The sequence below is a fragment of the Staurois parvus genome, unplaced genomic scaffold (assembly GCF_062004578.1).
Source record: "Staurois parvus isolate SC_StPar_1 unplaced genomic scaffold, SC_StPar_1.0 ptg000347l, whole genome shotgun sequence".
NCBI lineage: Eukaryota > Metazoa > Chordata > Amphibia > Anura > Ranidae > Staurois > Staurois parvus.
Window position 1 is genome coordinate 195,103 of NW_028318143.1, and position 20,427 is coordinate 215,529.

General features: G+C 43.0%; 1 protein-coding gene across 1 annotated transcript in view; it reads right to left on the reverse strand.

Moving 5' to 3' along the window:
• Positions 1-20,427, reverse strand: part of ADGRL4 (adhesion G protein-coupled receptor L4) — a 262,139-nt gene that overhangs the window by 151,724 nt on the left and 89,988 nt on the right. The window contains exon 3 of the mRNA XM_089684367.1: positions 5,519-5,668. Within this exon, the coding sequence (XP_089540493.1) occupies positions 5,519-5,668 (150 nt within the window). The remainder of the gene's footprint in view (positions 1-5,518; positions 5,669-20,427) is intronic.

Consider the following 20,427-nt stretch of genomic DNA (forward strand, 5'->3'; position numbering starts at 1 on the left):
ACCTAATAAAGTGGCCGGTGAGTGTATATAGTATATACTATATTGCCAAAGATATTAGGATGCCTTTACACGCACATGAACTTTAATGACATCCAAGTCTTAGTCCAAAGGATTCAATATTCAGTTGGCCCACCCTTTGAATCCAAAACAGCTTCAACTCTTCTGGGAAGGCCGTCCACAAGGTTTAGGAGGGTGTCTATTGGAATGTTTGACCATTCTTCCAGAAGTGCATTTGTGAAGTCAGGCACTGATGTCAGACAAGAAGACCTGGCTCTCAGTCTCCAATCTAATTAATCTCAAAGGTGTTCTATCGGGTTGAGGTCAGGACTCTGTGCAGGCCAGTCAAGTTCCTCCACTCCAAACTCGCACATCCATGTCTTTATGGACTTTGCTTTGTACGCTGGTGTGCAGTCATGTTGGACCAGGAAGGGACCATCCCCAAACTGTTCCCACAAAGTTGGGAGCATGTAATTGTCCAAAATTTCTTGGTATGCTGACGCCTCAAACATTCCCTTCACTGGAACAAAGGGGTCAAGCCCAACCCCTGAGAAACAACCCCACACCAGTAGTATCGTTCTCCTGGCCGCCGCCAAACCTAGACACATCCATCGGATTGCCAGTCAGAGAAGCGTGATTTATGCCACTGTATCTGACGCTTTGCATTGCACTTGGTGATGTAAGGCTTTGATGCATCTGTTCGGCCATGGAAACCCATTCCATGAAGCTCTCTACACACTGTTGTTGTTCTAATCAGAAGGCCACATGAAGTTTGGAGGTCTTTAGCTATTGACTGCAGATAGTTGGCGACTTCTGCACACTGTGTGCTTCAGCATGTGCTGACCCCGCTCTGTGATTTTACATGGCCTACCACTTCATGGCTGAGTTGCTGTTGTTCCCTGTTGCTTCCACTTTGTTATAATACCACTAATATTTAGTAGAAAGGAAATTTCTCTGATGGACATATTGCACAGGTGGGAACCTATCACAGTACCATGCTTGAATTCACTGAGCTCCTGAAAGCAACACATTCTTTCACAAATCTTTGTAGAAGCAGTCTGTATGCCTAGGTGCTTAATTTTATACACCTGAGGCCATGGAGGTGATTGGAACACCTGAATCCAATATTTTGGACGACTGACCCAATACTTTTGGCAATATAGTGTATATCATTCATAACATTATAACAATATGATGAGCTACCTAAATTTGAGCAGGTCCCCCTTTTGGCACCAAAACAATGCTGATCTATCATGGCACAGACGCCATTAGACCTCTGTAGGTATCCTGTGGTATCTGGCATCAAGACATCAGTAGAAGAACCTTCAAGTGTTGTAAATTGTGAGGTGGGGCCTCTGTGGATTATACCTGTTTTTCCAGGACATCCCAAGTCCAGGACATTCCATGGATAGAGATCTGGAGAATTTGGAGGCCAGGTCTTCACCTCATACTCATGATTGTGTTCCTCAAACCATTCATGAACCATTTGTGCAGTGTGGCACATTTTCCTGCTGAAAGTGCAATCAGGGAATACCGTTTCCATGAAGTACTTGGTCAGCAACAATGTTTAGGTACATGGTATGTAAGTAAAATCCACCTGAATGGCAGGACCTGTGGTATCTGGCACCAAGCCATCAATAGTAGAACATTTAAGTCCTGAAAGTTGTGAGGCAGGGCCTCTATGGATCAGATTTGTTTTTCCAGGACATCCCAAGTCCAGGACATTCCATGGATTGAGGTCTTGAGAATTTGGAGGCCATGTCTGCACCTCAGACTCATTATTGCGTTCCTTAAGCCATTTGTGAACCATTTTTGCAGTGTGGCAGGGCACATTATCCTGCTGAAAGTGCCATTAGGGAATACTGCGTCCAAGAAGGGGTGTACTTGGTCATCAACAATGTTGCCTAAACATGTGGTACGTGTCAAAGTAATAGCCACATGAATGGAAGGACCCAAGATTTTCCAGTAGAACATTACTCAAAGCATCACACTACCTCCACCGGCTTGCCTTACTGAATCCTGGTGCCATCTTTTCCCCAGGTAAGTGACGCACACACACAACCATCCACATGTAAAATAAAACGTGATTCATCAAGCCAGGCCACGTTCTTCCATTGCTCTGTGGTCCAGTTCTAATGTTCATGTACCCATTGTAGGCACTTTTGGCTGTGGACCCAAGTCAGAATGGGCACCTTAACTGGTGTGTGGCTACGCAACCCCATACTCAACAATCTGCGATGCCCATTTTTCAATGTATAGTTTGTAAATAAATATGCAAATACAGTAATATTTGCTCATTACATACAATATACAGGGCTGGTTCCTAGGTAGTTCTACGCAGTTTTTGTGCTACTGTGTTCCCCTTTCTCGGTCCAGTGCAAGCCTATGGGATAGATCTGATCTGACCGACAAAAACAAACTCTCTATAACACTAAGATTATCTTAAAAGTCATTAAAGCTACTGCCACTGCATTAAATATAAAACAGTGTTCCCTGTTAAGAAAAAGAGCTAATGAGAGCCTTTACTTCGACTGATCTTCGCTTTCTTGAAGTAATATATTGGCTGAGGAATCTACAGCATACATCACACTTCTGGGAATGTCAGATGCTGTACCGTATGTGGTATTCTTGTACCACTGCTGCATGTTGTGGTTCCATCTGCTAAACCCTACATCTCTACTGTGTCCTGTAGTGACACAGAGGTTGATGGACAAAATCACAGCGTGCAGCAGGGGGACAGGAATTTGACATATCAGGTAGTTTTTAAAACCACTAACATTTTTGAATACAGGGAAGTGTGGATCCACCACCCATAGAAAAATATTGAGTCTTCTTTGCAGGGAAGTTATTTTATTTATTTTATTTAAAGCAACAGAACTCTTTTAAGTTACAGTAGGTTCAGTAGGTGACATTTCATTAAGTCCTAACAGTAGATTGTATTGCACCATGACGTGCTATGTTAGGTAAATTTAGTTTCTGGCTCACTGTAATTAGTTGAGCTGCATGTGATTATTTTGGTCTGTTCTGTGTTTCATTGGCTGCAGGGTTGACTGCTTCACCCTATCTCTCTGGAGGATTCTGGAAGATAATGGCCTGGGAGGGGCAAATCAGCAGCTGAATATTTATGCAGCCCTAGCCAATCCCTGGGGAGAGTGTGACCAGATGGTGGCCGAGATGCAGCATAAATACCCTGAGACTTGGAGCAGAGGGGTTTTTGTCCTGGAGGAGGAGGAGGAGGAGGAGATCTAGCCTGGAGGGATGCTGCTCTTCTGTGCAGGCCTGTCATGTGTCTGCTGTTCATCAGGTCCCAGCGATGCTAGCTTGGGGGGGGGGGGGGGGGGCCTATTTTGCTGAAATTCACTGAACCTGACTAAGGGACTTTCTTTTGGGGATCAGGTATGAAGAATTCACAGGACAGGTGTCTGGAAGAAATTGGAAGGAGGCATCCAATTATTCAAGGATATTAGTGAGTACAGACTGGTGTGAATTATCCAAGGGACTGTGGCAATCCTCTTGTACTAGAGCCAGCGTTACTTAAAGAGACATTTATGCTTTGTGTCCCAGTATATAGTAGCTCAGACCAATATTTGCTGCTACAAGAACTGTGCTCAAATTCCTAGAAGGAAGATTAGTATCCTCAAGTTAGTGCTTCGCATTGCTGGAGTGCCCCACAGTTACCCTATACCCATCCAAGTTCAAGCTCTAAAATAAAGCAACAGAAAACCATACCCCTAGACTGATTACTGGGCTAAGAGAATGACTGTGAATGTGTGCCTGGCTGCGGATGCATCTGCTGGGAAAGAACCTTGGGACCTAAACAGTGGGACCTAAACCATACTGAACTGGCTTGATAGGAGACAAGGCATTTTACCTTGTCTTGAGGTGGCTGCCCAATGCAGGTCTGCTGCACCTGATGTGAGCAGGCCTTTGTGTGAATCATGTACATTAGGAGCATACGTCCATGCATGTGTGGGTGCTTTATGCATTCCCAACAATTAACCGTGTACAATGGCGTCTTGTAATTAATCTCCATGGCCAGCTGTCCATGGCACTTGCGGGTCCCAGGAGGGAGAACACGCAGGCTCAGCACATTGTATGGCCATTAGAGTTGGGCTTGATCTTCGAGCTGAGCATACGTTCGCCTCAGATAAACACCTGAATGGTAAGGGAATTTGGCGGGCTTTTCGCCTGCCATGCCCCACAATGCACTGCGCCCTGACAGTGCATTTTGATTGGCTAAAGCAATACACCTGATCACAGGTCAGGTGCAATGCTTTGGCCAATTACACCACACGATGATGTCAGAAGGGGGGGGGGGACACCCTGCCCCCTTGTGATGTCATCACAGTATTTAGGAACTGTAAGGTGGGCACAGCTGTCAGACGGTGGGAGCCAGCATCGACAGCTTTCTTTTTTCAGGTTGGCGGTGGCGGGAGACATCATGATTGATGTTGGATCTGTATCGGGGACACTTTTTCTAAGTTTTGTTTTTAATAAAGGACTTGTCTTCTGTCATTTTTTGCACTACACTTTTTTTTACCATGTACCCCATACTCAATCACATGGGGGGGGATCTTGGGGCCCCTTTATTAAAGGGGACTTCCAGATTCTGATAAGCCCCCTTCCCACAGACCCCCACAACCACCAGCCACGGTTGTGGAGAAGAGGCCCTTGTCCTCATCAACATGAGAATAAGATGCTTTGGGGGGGGATCCCCCCCTGCCCCAAAGCACCCCTCCATGTTTAGGGCATGTAGCCTGGTATAGTTTAGGAGGATGGGAGGGGCGCTCACTCGTCCACCCCCTTTCCTGACCTGCTGGGCTGCAGGGGACCCCGTGCCATTTAAAAAAAAAATTAATTGCTGGCAATTCTTTTTACATTCAGCTGTCAGTGTGGAACCCCTCTGACAGCTGAAACATTAAATAATGTTTTCACTACTAAAATACCACATGACTTAATATTATTAATATGACTTATAACTATTAATATAACTCATGCGGTATTTTAGTAGCTCTGCGGTATCTCACCGTATACTCAGATGCGGTAAGATACTGCTTAGGGAGCTGTCCCTGTTTGAAGTTTGTGGTCGAACTTTCATTAGGTTCAAATGTTTGACCACTGAACTGAACAGGGGGGTGTTCGACCCATCACTATTGGCCATGTGAATGAAGCCTTATAATTCTTTCCACAAATAAAAGATCACTTTACTATGTATATGATCTATGGATTTAGTTTATTGTTCAGAGTTCAGCTTTAAGGTCCATCAATGGCTGGAACAGAGAGGAGGGGTGGAGGGGTAGAGGTCAGTTGCATTTTTGCAATAGCCTGGAGTGTAGCTTTAATTAAATGCAGAGCTTGACTAATAGATCTCATGTGCCTATTTGTTCCCAGAGTGCAAGCATAAAACTTGAATGGACAATATTAATAATCATATTAATGTAAATGAATAATTGATTGGCTGGGATATGGATTAGAGAGGACAAATGTGCGGGTAAATTATGAGCCATGCACAGCCACTTACCATGGCAATACGTCCCGTCGTTGGTCATAAATCTCTGGAGGCCGCTTGAAACATAGCCAGGGGCGCACATGCAGTAATAGCTTCCATTGGTGTTTGTGCAGTTGGCATGATCTCCGCAGATGTAGGTGGCATTTTGGCATTCGTTGTCATCTGCAAAATAAAGTTTTGTGTAAATTATAGAAAGAATCCATTAAGCACTATTTGTATCTACACTTGCCATGGAAGATAAACCAATAAAATATCAGGTAACCTTTCTGGTTGACGTTGGCTTAGGCTAGTTTTACACTTGAGGTTGGGAGGCAATAAAAACACACGGTTGAGTTGTGTTCTTACTGCCTTCTAACTGCTCCCCCTTCAGCTGTGAAGGCAATGGATGTGGGTGTTCACATTCCACACCCATGCTTTTGCACAGGGGAACGACAAAAATGATCCCCCATTTGTATTCAGTACTGCAACTTAGTGGAGCCACGCTGCAGCCACGTGCAATGCATGTAGCTGCAGTGCTGTGGTGTGGTGTGGGGATCAGTGGACACCACTACTGTAAAGGAGCCCTTATAGGGCCCGTTCAGATCTATGCAGTCTGTTGCAATGCATTACCACGCATTATTTTGTATGGGCAGCCAGCATGTCAAAATGGATCAAAAACTGGACATGCATAAAGTTCTCCAACAAAGAGTGGTAGTCAGGGGCGGACTGACCATTTGGAAACTCGGGCACTGCCCCATGAGATGCCCCTGGTACCTTTTTCATAGGCTTTTTTGAGTTTGGGCAAGGACACGGGGGCCCCATGATCCCCTATTGCCCGGGGGCCCCATGAGTTGTCAGTCCGCCCCTGGTGGTAGTGCATTACTATGTGTTGTGGTGAGCACAATTCATATGCTTTAGAGGTGCATTGACGTAGAGCAATTGGGTGCCATGAAAAATATTCTCACTAATGTTTCTATGGTGCATTGCCATGTGTTGGTCAATGCGCTGCAACAAATAGCTACGAACAGGCCCTTAAAGTGGTTGTAAACTTCAGCCATGAAATATGTACAAAGCATATCCTTCTATAGTGTGTATTTGGGTCAATTAAGAGCACTAAGTGTCATTTCTATCTGCTGCTTCATTCTTCTGCTATCAGCATGAATCACTTCTGACACGTTTTCCTGACAGCAAAAAAGTCTGACAGGGGAGGGACCTCTAATAGATTGACAGCCTCAGCTCTGTTCCTGTGAGCTGTGGGGAGAGGGGGTGTGCCTCTACCCTCCAATCAGCTCTCAGAGCTCTCCTCACTGGCTCTGCAGGGTGTAACTTCAGCTCTTTGCCCACTTTTTTCTGAAATCTCAGACAAGCTTTATAAATTCTGGACTTTTAACATATTTAGAGAAAAGAATACTGCAGATAAACTGGTACAACTTATGTAGGGAGATGTGTTTCATCTCTGTGTATCACCTAAGTCCAGTCACTTCACTGAGTATATCTGAGGGTTTGCAACCACTTTAAAGTGTATGTAAACCCTAACCTGAACTGTTCTTCCTTTTGGTGTGTTAAATATATAATCAGAACTGTTTTGATATATTTGATAAGCACAAACAAATATTGTTTTGTCCTGCTAGACATCTATTGAGCTCACAAGATTTTGTCGTCACATTTTTTGAATTTATATATTCTTGTCCCCACAAATTTGCTCAGAGCCTAATATGCTTAGCCAATTAATCTACCAGTATCAGGGGCGGACTGACCATTTGGAAACTCGGGCACTCAAAAAACGTACAACAAAAAATGCATGTGAATAAAAAATGATAAATGCACTGAGAAGACGCATTAACCTCAACTTGCATAGGAGTGAACCAGGAATGCTTTGCATTCTCTTGAAAAATGCAAAGTGTTTTCTGATTGGATGAGGTGGAGAGTGTGATGTCCCTGCTCCACCTCTCCACCTCATTCAATCAGAGAACACTTTGCATAAATTAAGCAAATGTAAATCATTCTCTGAATGGTGCCCGTCCTGACCGACTTTCTGTGCTCACAATGCAGGAGAGCAGCCAATCAGCATGGGACTAGGAAGCTAGTGGAGGTCAGGATAGTAGCAATGTCTACTTCAGTGATTTTCAACTTCCAGTGGCTTTGATCAGATATGTTCTATACATAGTTACATCGATCCAAGCTGGCCGAACTTTCCATGGAGATTGGAAAGTGGTTGAAATAAATGAAGCAAGCCATGAAGAACGCACGCAACATATGAAGATAATCATTTCCTCATGAAAGGGACAATCAGTTCCAATTGAGCCAAAACAGAACTAGCAGGAAGTCAGGCTCTCTACAGACATAAGAAAGTCATGACAAACACATAAAAAGTCCTTTAATGAGAGCTGTCACTAATTGCGGCACATATGTTTTGCTCACATGCACCAATAACTTTTAAATTATATTATTTTAATGCAATAAACCTAAATAACAATGACCATATGTCAGTTTTGCTGTCACCATATGCTCACTAATTTCCGTACATTGGGAATATCTGTAAATTAATTCTTGACATACAATAGAATTTTATTGCTTTGGCGACTGTAATGTACATTTCTCTGCAGTCAGAGAGGAGTCATCATTTCATACTGCTATTTCTAACAAAACAATAATTACAATGATGGAACAGTAAATTGAAATAGACTGTGCTGGATACAAGAGGATAAAAAAAGCAACAGAAGAAAAGTTGGATAAAAGAATTTCAAAGGTTTTTCAACTTTGCCTGTAGACAGGGGTGGACTGACCATTTGGAAACTCGGGCACTGCCTGAGGGCCTGGGGTCAGTAGGGGGCCACATGAGATGCCCCTGGTACCTTTTTCATAGGCTTTTTTGAGTTTGGGCATGGACACAGGGGCCCCATGATCCCCTATTGCCCGGGGGCCCCATGAGTTGTCAGTCCGCCCTTGTCAGGGACTGATGTTAGACGAGAAGCCCTGGCTCATAGTCCCTGCTCTAATTCATCCCAAAGGTGTTCTGTTGGGTTGAGGTGCAGGCCAGTCATGTTCCCCCACTTCAAACTTGCTTATGCATATCTTTATGGACCTTGCTTTGTGCACTGGTGCGCAGTCACGTTCAAACAGGAAGGGGTCATCCCCAAACTGTTCCCACAAAGTTGAGAGCAATTTTCCAAAATTTCCTTCATACACGGACACCTTAAGAGTTCCCTTCACTGGAAGCGATGTAAGGATTGCCCGGGGGCCCCATGAGTTGTCAGTCCGCCCCTACCTGTAGATATACTGTATTGCACCCTGGTTTGTTTTCTTAGCAGCTGACTTTCCACTAACAATGATAGTGGCCTGGCTGTCTATGGCTTTAAAACTTTCTGAATCACCGATCCAAAACAATAATGGAAAGATCGATGTCAAAACTAGACGTGCAATTAGTTTCATTATGAATCAAAATTTGGACATAATATTTGCTATTCGGATGTATCCAAATCTCAGAATCACAATAGTAATGAATTTAAACAAATCCGAAATAAGTTATAATGAAACAAATTCATTTGTATTCTTTTGGACGTGATGTGATAGTTTACTAATGTTTGAAGTATACAAAAATATTTAATGGCATAATGAATGATCCACACTGATTGACGCCTAAGCTTTGCTTCTGCAAAACGCTGCGGAAAACGCTTCATTATGCCATTATGGTGTCCGTTTATGACACACAGAATAGCTGAGATTCAGAGGATCGCAGCTATTCTCTGGTCATTCACAGTTTGACACTCAGGAGAACATGTTCAGCCCTTCTCTGGAGATCTGTGTTCTAACTCCAGATTCTCCAGCCCAGAGCTGGAGAATCGGAGGGACCGAAAACTAAGCAGAGATAATTTACCTCTGCTTAGTAAACTGATCTTTTACTGTAATCTCGCGAGATTATAGTAAAATCAGCCGTTTTCCAGCGTTTGTAGACCGTTCTCCCTTCGTTTGGAGAACTGATCTACATATGCTTCATAAACGGCATTCACAGGAGAACTGTGTTCTCCGAGAATGCCGGAGAACTGAGCAGCGATCTATTACTGCTGGTTCATAAACGGACACCTAAATGCAGTACAGTCCATTTTTCTATGGGACAGGTTCACATCTCCATGTTTTCACCCGGTTAGTTTTTTAGAAAGGATCAGGGACTTTTTTTGAATGCAAAAAGTTGCCTTTTTGGTTCTATAGACTTCAATGGAAGAGCAGAAAAGCGTTTTTGCTGCGTTTTTCGTTTTAAATCTGCCTAGCAAAAAAAAAAAAAAAGCAAAAAAACAGCAAAACGCATTAAAAACATGTAAAAATCACAGGTGCAAAATGCAATGCAGAAACGGCTCAAGCAGAAATGGCTCAAACACAACCTGCATAGGTGTGAACCTAGCCTTAAATCCATTTTGTTTTTATTTTGCATTAAAGTGATTATGAAACCTCAGACATAAAATTTGAAAAAAGCATAGCCCTCCATAGTGTGAACTTGTCTCAATTAAGAGCACTAAGTGTCATTTCTGTCTGCTGCTTCCTTCGTCTGCTATCAGCATGAGTCACTTCTGACAAGTTTCCCTGACACCAAGAGCAAAATGGTGACAGGAGGAGGGATCTCTAGCAGATTGACAGCCTCAGCTCTGTTCCTGTGAACTCTGTGAAGGAGGGTGTGTCCCTTCCCTCCAGTCAGCTCTCAGAATTTTCTTCACTGATGTAACTTCAGCTCTCCGCCCCCTGCTTTTCAGAGCTGAGAGATCCTGTGTAAATTCTGCACTTTGACTGGATGCACAGTAGGGGAAAGTCAGCTATAGATAAACAGGTACAATTTATGTAAGAGGATTTATTTTATCTCTGTGTATCACCTGAGGCCAGTCACTTCACTGGGAAAATGTAAAGGGGTTACAACCACTTGAAAATTCACTTTAAAAAATACTCCCCAGCATTTCTGGCCATGGCTAATTGGCTATCTTAAGTAGGGGCAGATGAATAATGTAGCATTTACTTTCTGGAATCTATCTGCTCTTAGCCCAGGCACAAATGCAAGAGAACCCCCTCCTCCCCTTCTCTCCTCCTAAAGACTCCTGGGATGTATGACATCATTTGCCTAAGCCAACCAGGCAGTAACTGAAGAAATGCAAAAAAAAGTTTAAACAAAGTAAATATTATTATTATTATACAGGATTTATATAGCGCCAACAGTTTGCTCAGCGCCTTACAATATAATGGGAGACAATACAGCAACAATATAGTTCAATACCAGAGGGATAGGAGGGCCCTGCTCCTTGGAGCTTACAATCTAGGAGAAATATGATACACTTTCCTATCTATTTATTAATGCTAGCAGCATAAGGATTAAATATAGTCAGTGTTAACTGAGAACATGAAGTTCCACTTTAAAGTCACTGAAGGTGAACAAGGGTAGCTTCCATATTTCCTTAAAGGAGAAGTATGAGATTAAAAAAAAGGAAAATAAAAGCATACAGTTCTAAGACTGAGACTGATTGCTCGATCACTCAGTTCTCGGTCTACTCTGAGTGGAGAGTGGAGAGTGGTGATTGTCAGTCACCACTCTCTGCTTTGCCCCTCCAGCAGTCACTGGAGGACCAGGCAGGGAAGGGAGTGGGTGCAGCTGGTTCTTGCTTTCAGCTGAAGGCAGCACGGTGGATCCTGAAAGTATTGTTGGGATGCTTTTAAACTTTGAACAGCAGTTAGCTTCCATATTTCCTTAATGGAGAAGTATGATATTTAAAAAAAAAAAAAAGCATACATACTAATCTCCATGCCGCAGCATCTGTGTGATGCTATAGCTGTACCACCTTGGTTCTAAGACTGAGAACAGAATGATCACTTGATTACTGATTCTCAGTGTACTCTAAGAGGAGAGCAGTGGCTGTCAGTCACTGCTCTCTGCTCTTCCCCTCCAGCGCTCACTGGAGGGCTGGGCTGGGGAGGGAGAAAGCACAGCCACAAGCTGAGAGATGTAGCCAGCTGACAATTAGGCAGTGGGGTGGATCCCGACAATATTGTTGGGATGCCGTCACCTAATAGTGGGCAATAGCCCACTATCAGCTGATTCTGGGTAACAAGAGGACAAAAGTAATTGTACTCCTGTGACCTACAAGAGCTATTTTAATGCCCAACTTTGGGCTATTTTTAACCCCTCCCCAGGTGAAAACAAATAGCAGCTCTGGCTGTAATGCTCATATGCAATCCCGACAAATCCCTGCTGCTCAGCATCATTTAACATGGAAGACTGAGGAAATACTGTGAGTACAGTGCATCATGAACCCACCCCTGAGGAGCCTCACCATAGGACTCTGCTACCATGTATTGATTATCAAGGACTGCCCATTAACAAGCGAAAAGCAACAGAGAACCCGCTACTTTTTGGACTGAGACTTTGGATTAGAGATGACACAGGTATTTACTGTAAGTCCGGTTGCTTGTGCAGCTGTATTCACAAATGTCTAACACAGATCAGTCTCGCTGTTGCCTCTTGCCTTATGATTTGTTATGAAGTTATAACATTGCAATCTGATCTCTGGAGACTTCGCCGGCTAAGCAGTAAGGAAATGGGGGGGATGGGGTCACCAATATGTCACTATGGGGCCGCTTGGTTTGTAGTTACACCCCTAAAGGGTAGGAGTACATCACATGACCAATTTCATTTCTTGCCCTCTGCACTGTCCAGGTTAGCAGTTGATAGTGGAGAAAGGCATTGGCAACAGTGTTGCTTTATTTGACAGCAATAGAGGGTGTTCATATCCTTCTGTACAACATTCCGAAAAAAAAATCCAGCTTTCCTTATGATAAAACAAACCATCAAGATACATTAAAGAAAAAGCTGAAGCAGCAGAAAATGTCTATTTTATTGCACGCATTATAACTTTCTGGTCAGTCACCTTTGCTAGGCTGGACGCAGTCACCGAAACAATTGCCCAGTCAACTATTTTCTTTTCTGTATTACATTTGGTTGGGCAGCGTCGTTTTTCAAATGAACCGGACAAGGCTGAGTTTATCAATTACCCTCAAAGATGTGCAAAGCAAACACAATTTCTATACATACCAACCTTTTTTTGAGCATTAGTTTTTTATTTATTTTTCAAAAATTGAAAAACAATATTAGCTAGTCTTTGTTGGCATTGTCAAGAGGCAAGATGCTATTTACTGTACATTCGCAAACACCTGTCTGAACCCACATGAGATACTCACTGGATTCTTGGACTTGTTGCTTATGAGCCCAGAGAGTACCATAAAATTGATTTTGCACCCAAATTGTTAATTTTGACATCAATGACACTTTGAACCAAAAAAAATTGTTTTTGCATACTGACCTGCCTAGGAGCAATTGGTTTGAAAAAAAATCTTTTATTTTTCCTTATTTGGAAAGTTTTTTGGGTGTATTTAGGGCAGTTTAGTTTGCTTATTTTTTGTGTGTACTCAATTTGTATACTATTGCTTCAGATGTTTTAATTATATTATATATACATATTGTATCTGTAAATTATAATATATATATAAAAGTATTATAATACAGGATTTATATAGCGCCAACAATATATACACTAACCGTTCTCCTTTAATGGCATCCCAGTCTTAGTCCGTAGGGTTCAATATTGAGTTGGCCCACCTTTTGCAGCTATAACAGCTTCAACTCTTCTGGGAAGGCCGTCCACAAGGTTTAGGAGTGTGTCTATGGGAATGTTTGACCATTCTTCCAGAAGCACATTTGTGAGGTCAGGTACTGGTGTCGGATGAGAAGGCCTGGCTCTCAGTCTCTGCTCTAATTCATCCCAAAGGTGTTCTATCAGGTTGAGGTCGGGACTCTGTGCAGTCCAGTCAAGTTCTTCCACCCCAAACTCCCTCATCCATGTCTTGAAGTCCTCTACACACCTGTTTCAGGCCTTACACCTGCAGACCCCACTCTGCCCCTTGGGCACGAGTTTCTTTTTCTGGAGATAATCCCATATAGAGGTTAGGAGAAGGGGGAGTCCACATCAGGAATGCCTTTTAAGAGTTTACTAAATCAATAGAAGGAAACATATTAACACACTTCAGCCACCCTTGAAGGTGGAGGAACCAAGTTGCAAACAGGCCCACGTATTTCAGAGAGAAGAGAGACAAGAGGCCTCCTACCCACAAGAGGGATATCCAAAGGTCTGGCATCCCAAAGCAGGGGGATACGAGTAGTCCTATAAATGAATAAAGTTCCTCCTCCATTCCAGGCTTCTCTCCTTAGGGGAAGCTAAATTTATAAGTCCCAACTGACTACATGTTAATCTTGTCCATCTATCCACAGAGTTTATCTTGTCCATCCATCCACAGAGACAACCAGCAACCACTTTTCTCATGACAACTTACTTAGCCTAATTTACCCTTACCCAGGGTGCCCCTCTCCCAGCAGGGGCAGGCTGTCACATAACCATTACAACACCTCAGTGTTCCCTGATCTACAACTATGGGTACATCTCTTAACTTAATGGTAATTACAAGGGTCCACCTTACACACGTAAGCTCACACGAGGTTACAAGCATAATGCATTTCTGACAAAATCAACAGGTATTACCTATACTTGCTAAAGCTGCTTATCCAAAAAGAAGAAAACTAATGCAGCCTCTATATCTAAGGACTTTTTGAGCTGCAATATATTCAGTATTTTTTTTTTTTTGTTTAGATACGGTTTAACTTAGGTAATTTGTTTTTTAATTGAAACTTTTAATGAGATGCATTATTTGCTTTAATTAAGTTTAATTGTGAGCCAAACAACAAACATATAATGGGAACAAATGTCACATTAATAATGATCACGCAGACATGTTTCACACAGATGCACGTCATGTGATATATCCAGTATGTCACTGGGTGCAAAGAAACAAGGTGCCTTCTCATACTATAACAAAGAACTAATGTATGCATTCTGGCAACTTTCTCATTTATTCCTGATTACTGAAGTGACATTATTAATTAACAGTAACTAATTATGGTTTAATTAAAAACTCACATATGAAAAAGGAAAATTCCAAATGCTAATAACGTGGTTTGCAGGTTATTATTTTCTGCTGTTGTCTAGTAGAAAAATTAACATATTACCTCTGATTTTATTACAAGGGGCCCACTCCATGGTAATGGTAGAGGTATAGTAAGACAGCTGCTAGGCCATTATGGAAAAACGAGGACTGCGATCCTTTGGCTTGGGGGGGCAAATACAACAAGTTGGCCATTTCATGACTGGTACAGATTCACAACTTTTACAGCCGGCTTCATTTGTAGCTCTTGGTATTTTGCCTCATGACATTGAGAGCTGGATAGGAAGTCGGAGAAGAAAGACTTCTCTTTGGCAGATGTTGTGTTTGCAGGTCTGACCGGGTAGCTATACTATCCCAATCATGTATCACTAACTGTGGATCTGACTGATGTCAGACTAGTGAAGTATCTCAACATAGGGCCAACAACAAAACATACCTTATTAGGACCAGCCCATAAGGACAAATGCCCCCCCCCCCAGTTTTGTTGTCCCCTGGTTATGGGGTCTGTGAAAATATGTAATCCCTCCCAGAAGCTGTTGAGCAGAGATGATTCAACCACAGGCACAGAGGAACTGCAAGTTAGCCTTTTTTGTGGTAACTTTACCAGTTGCATGTCAGGACCACTTCCATGTTGCTTCCATGCTCATGAAGGCCAGGGTGGACTCATATGGAAAAACTGCACAGAAGATTATAATCACATGCTTTTGAGCTACTTAAAGAAGAAGGTTTGGGTGCATAAAAAAACAAACATACATACCCGCATTCATGCTGCAGCATCGGTCAAATTCTGCAGTTGTCCTGTCAGCTCTAAACCTAAGAACTGAGCAATCACATGACCACTGACTCAGCTCTGAGTAGAGAGTGGTGACTGTCAGTCACCGCTCTCTGCTCTGCCCTTACTGGAGTGCCGGGCATGAGAAGGAAGGGGTGGGAACAGCTGATTCTGGCCCTTAGCCGTGTGCTGAAAGCCAGTACCAGCTGTCAGACATCCACTGTAGGTGGTTCTCAACAATATGGTTGGGATCATTCCAGAACCTGGAAGGGCTCTGTGACTGTCGACGGATTCTGGGTCACAGGAGAGCATAGGTAAGTGTAATCCTCTGACCCACATGAGAACTATGACCAAAAAAGCTTTGACCATACTTCATTTTTTAAAGGAAATATGTACTGAGAAAAGTGTGAAGGCTGCCATGGCTGAACTTCTGATAATGCAATTTATCTTGCTTCCTCTGGCTTTAAAAATTCTGAAGCACAGACCTAGAACAAGTATGTAGATCAGATTGCAGTAAGAATTCTGCATAAGTGTTCTAGATCAGTAATCATACAGTGATGAAGCTACTGGATCAGCATGACAGCCAGTGTACCATTCTTTGCTTGAACTGGGTGTGTTTGAAAATTTGATTCTTGCTTCTTAAGCACGAGTTCTCAGATCACCAGATTACCTAGATAAAGGAGTGAGGTGGGGGTACAAACATCAATTCCTGTGAGGTGAAATTATCCTCCTGCCTTTAAGATCCTGGGGAATGGTGAACACTCCAAATCTCATGAGAAGACATTGCAGTACTTTTGCTGGGAGCATCTTGTCAGTGATAGCAGAAGCCAAGGGAAAAGTAAGTATAATATCCAACTCCTGCTGGAAGCTAGAGGAGCAAATTGGCTCTGCTTCATGTTTTCAGATCAGAGCTCTGACTATTTGTTCTGTTAGGGATTAGTTACTTATACAGTCAATTTCTGGGACCCTTTTACTATAGGGCTGGATTGCTGGACATATAGGATGGGCTTTACTCAGCCTTATTATGGTTATATGTTGGACTTATGGTCTTAAAAGAGAGTTTCTTCAACCTTACTGTGGATAGGGGCTCCCACTTAGTATTATTATTAATATCTTACTCCCCCCCCCCCAGAGATTTTTATTCTGCTCTTTAGAAAGGGGTGGGGGCACTTAAAAAGTAGGATATGCATTTTAGATGCAAGGTTCACTTTAAAGTGTATGTAATCCCTGCAAGTACAATTTTACTTTTGAATGTCATCTCAAGTAATGTTCAATATTTTGACACATAGTTTTCAAATACTCTGTTGTAGTATGACAATGCTCTGTCCATGTCTCCCATTTGGATTTCTGTCACATGGGAAGCAATGGAAGCAAAAAAACATTTTAATACTATGCAAGCGCTGTCCAATGCTGTCATCATACGGAAACTCACCCTGAAAACCTCATGCAACCATTGCTGATGTATATATAGGCAGAAATTGGCTGTATATAGGCTGCAGAAGATCAGCAAACAAGGGATGAAAAAAGGTGAAAACACAGTGCTTTAGCAAACTCATTGTCATTCAGTTAGGGTTTACATCTATTTTAATAGTAGAACTGTGAACAGGGTTGATGGGCGGGGGTGAAAGATTAGTAATGGGGATTGGCCAGCACCCAAATATCACCCTCTATTTAGACCTTTGATAAGGAACATTGTGTGCTCTCCTGATAAAACTTGTTAATCATGGTGCATGAACATATTCCCTGGCTAATTACGTGAAGCCAAATGTCTGGCTGCACGGTCAGTTTCCCATGTTCCCTTGATCTGACATAATGAACACATAAACCATCATACTCCTTTAAGGAAGGTTTCCCTCTGTCATTCCAGCAACTCCACAAGTAAATTAATTACGGCAAATCTGACACCTCATAAACTACAATCTGATTATACAAGCAAACAAAATTTTGGCAGTGATTTATAAAGTGTGAAAAGAAGTCAAATCTAATTGATGTCCTCTGAGTTAAAACTGTTTACAGACTGATTTGTAGATTAACCACAGAGAAGAGGGAGGGGAACATTGGCACATTAACCAGCAAGAAGGATATATTTAAAGAGCGGCTTCTTCTAAACCGCTTAATATACTCAATGTACAGTTGGAACATGGTCATGTAGCACTACCCCCTTAGGAGTGGCTGAAGTTTGGGTCCCCCTATTGTCGTGTACAGCCAGGCAACCCATTTTTCCTTCAGACTTGCATCATCAGACAGTAACCAGTCCTTGAGCTTTTTTTAAGTTTTATTAGGGGAATTAGAACTTGGATGGGGTGAGAGGTGTCTGGGATGCCCAAGGACAATGGTAACAGAGGACAAACTCCTTATCAACTGTGTACAAATCTTTACAGCAAACATTTTCTGGAGAGCTAGCCAGCACCTCCCACAGTACCACCCCAGACCCCAGATGAATCCTCTCCTCATCCAGGTGTACTAGGTGAATACCTGGGCAGGGGATCCAGTGCCTGACACAGCACTGTGAACAGTCTTGGGTAAAAAGCAAAGCTAATCCAGTTTCCCACTAGAGTGCCTCTTTCCCCTTACTAGCCTAGGGGGTGCAGGTCTACTGACTTGGTCCTTCTCCTGTGTTGTTGGTGGGTTGGTGGTTGCTACCAGGCCTTCTAGCTGGGCAGCTCCTTCCTTGCTACACTCTCAGGGGGCCGGTGAAGTCCAAAGCTTTCCTCCTTCCAAGGTCCCTCTGCCTGGAGGTAAGCCCCTTTCACATCAGGGCCCCCTTCACAGGCTCCTGCATCTTTTCCTCTCTCAGATCTTCCACCCAACTCCCTTCCTGATGAGCAGGCTCAGTTACTCTTAAAGGCTATCCTGGCCCCTTGCCAAGCCTCCTACTGGGGATTGGCCAGAATCCCCTAAGAATACAGACAAGCCACTCCTCATATCCACCCACTGCTTCTAGACCTTTCTCCAAAGTTGTAGAGAAGGGGGAAATTCCAGAGTGCTGGTCTGCAGAGCCTCTCAGCCTTGACCAAAATTTTACACCGGATAGCTGTCACACCCAGGCTGCTAGTCAGCCCTAACGAACAATTGCAGTCTAGCTCCCCCTAGCTAACTAGCAGGTTGCTACAGTCAGATTAGGAAGTGACTGTGACTGCTAGGAACATATAGGCAAAATACATTGTATAGAAATAAAAGACAAATTTAAAGAAGAATTCCAGGTATGGATATTTTTACAGTTACATTGGACCAGCGTGGACCAATGTAACTATGATTAAAATACCTGTAGAATCCCTCTAGATGCTGGAAATCACTGAAGTAGGCACCCCTATACCCTACTCCAGTGATCTCCACTGACTTCTAGGTCCCGTGTATGATCACAGCAAGTTGGCCATGGGCACCATTCAGAAGATGATTTGCATCTTCACAATACATGTATACTGTTCTCTGATTGGATGAGGTGGAGAGGTGGGAAATTTCTCCAAAGCGAAGGGAGATCTCACCTTAGACCAGTCTTTCTCAACTGTTCAACACAGAGGAACCCTTGAAATAACTTTCTGGTCTCAGGGAACCCCTGCTAAAAATTGCTATATCTATAAATCATGGTACATTAATGTGATGGTCAGTGGGAAGATGTCTCCTCACATGTTTCATCATAGGGCAGAATTATCCCCTTACAGATAGCTAAAAAAATTAATGGTGTCAGTGGGAACTTGTCAGAGAGGCAAAAATTGCCCATTGCTCAAGGAACCCCTAGCAACCTCTGGAGTAACTTTAGGGCTGCATGGAACCCTGGTTGAGAAACCCTGTCTTAGACAGTTGACAAAGCAATTGTCTTAATTGGAGGTTTCCCTTCACCTTTTGGTCCCTTGACAACTCAAAATGTTAGAATTTTAGACTTACTGTTTCAGTGACAACAGTCATCAGGACGTATAAAGAAGGCATTTCTACTTCTGAGGACCCATACAGCAATAACAACTCTGCAGAGAGTCTACCCCTTCCTCACGTTATCATAACTAAAAAAAAAAAAGTATGGTTTTGCCTTTACATACACTTCACCCTCTTGCCGATGCCTCCTGGTGACTCTTTAAAGTGGAAGTTCAGTTAAAATCAAACTAGGACTAAATTTATTCCCACCCCCTCCTAACCCTATTCTATGTAACCCTGTAAAGATCTGTGTACTTACCTATTCTGAAGCTGCTCTGGTCTGGTCACATGATTTCTCCAGTGGTTGCTTCCATGTAGAAGAAAGATTGCCGACAATGGCTGCAAATTTCTGGGAGATGATGTCCCCCATGGGTTTACTATGGTGCATCCATTGTTGGCTGTCCCTCCTCTACATTGAAGCCGCCTCTGATAGCTGATCTTGGGAATTGACTGGACAGGCTTCAGAATAGGTAAGTATACAGATATTTTCTTTACAGGTTTAGATAAAATAGGGGGTGGGAGTAGGTTTATCCATTGTTAGATTTTGACTGAGCTTCCACTTTAGGTAGTCCTAATGACAGAAGAAGGAGTTCCTGATCATGTGACCCCTGTGATTAGCTCTCAAAGGTGTCACATGATAGGGAGCCCATCCCACCAGCTACCAATCATAAATGGTGACTGGGGTCTGTTGGTGAAAGCTCGGTTAGTGTGTTTAGAGTGCGTTCAGCACACAACAGCAAAACCCCCCATGGACGCATATATATAGCAGTTGGATGTTAATGTTCACCTGCCGAGCTGACACATATATGTGTTGTGCAGGCAGGAACAGATCAAAGGGTAAATGTACTACATTAACCCACCCTCCCCCTCCATTCATGAATACTTACCTTGCTCCAACCACCATGGTTCTGCTGTTTGTTTATATCCAGCAGTGCAAGTCTTCACTTTCCTGGCCATGCTGGCACAAAAATGCCCCATACACTTCCATAGGGGTGTGTCCCGAGACCAGAGACAATCAGAAATAATCCCATAGAAGTCTGTAGGGCTATAATTTGCAGGCTGTGCCATTACAGTGAAGACTTGAACAGCTGTATGCAGCAAACAGTGGAACCGCTGCCATCTAATCCAGGTAAGTATTCAGTACTGGGGAGGGGTAGTTTGGGTTTGTTTAGGTCACAGGAGGGGTAAGAAAGATAAGTATACTTTTTTTTAAAGTGCACTTATCCTTTAAAAA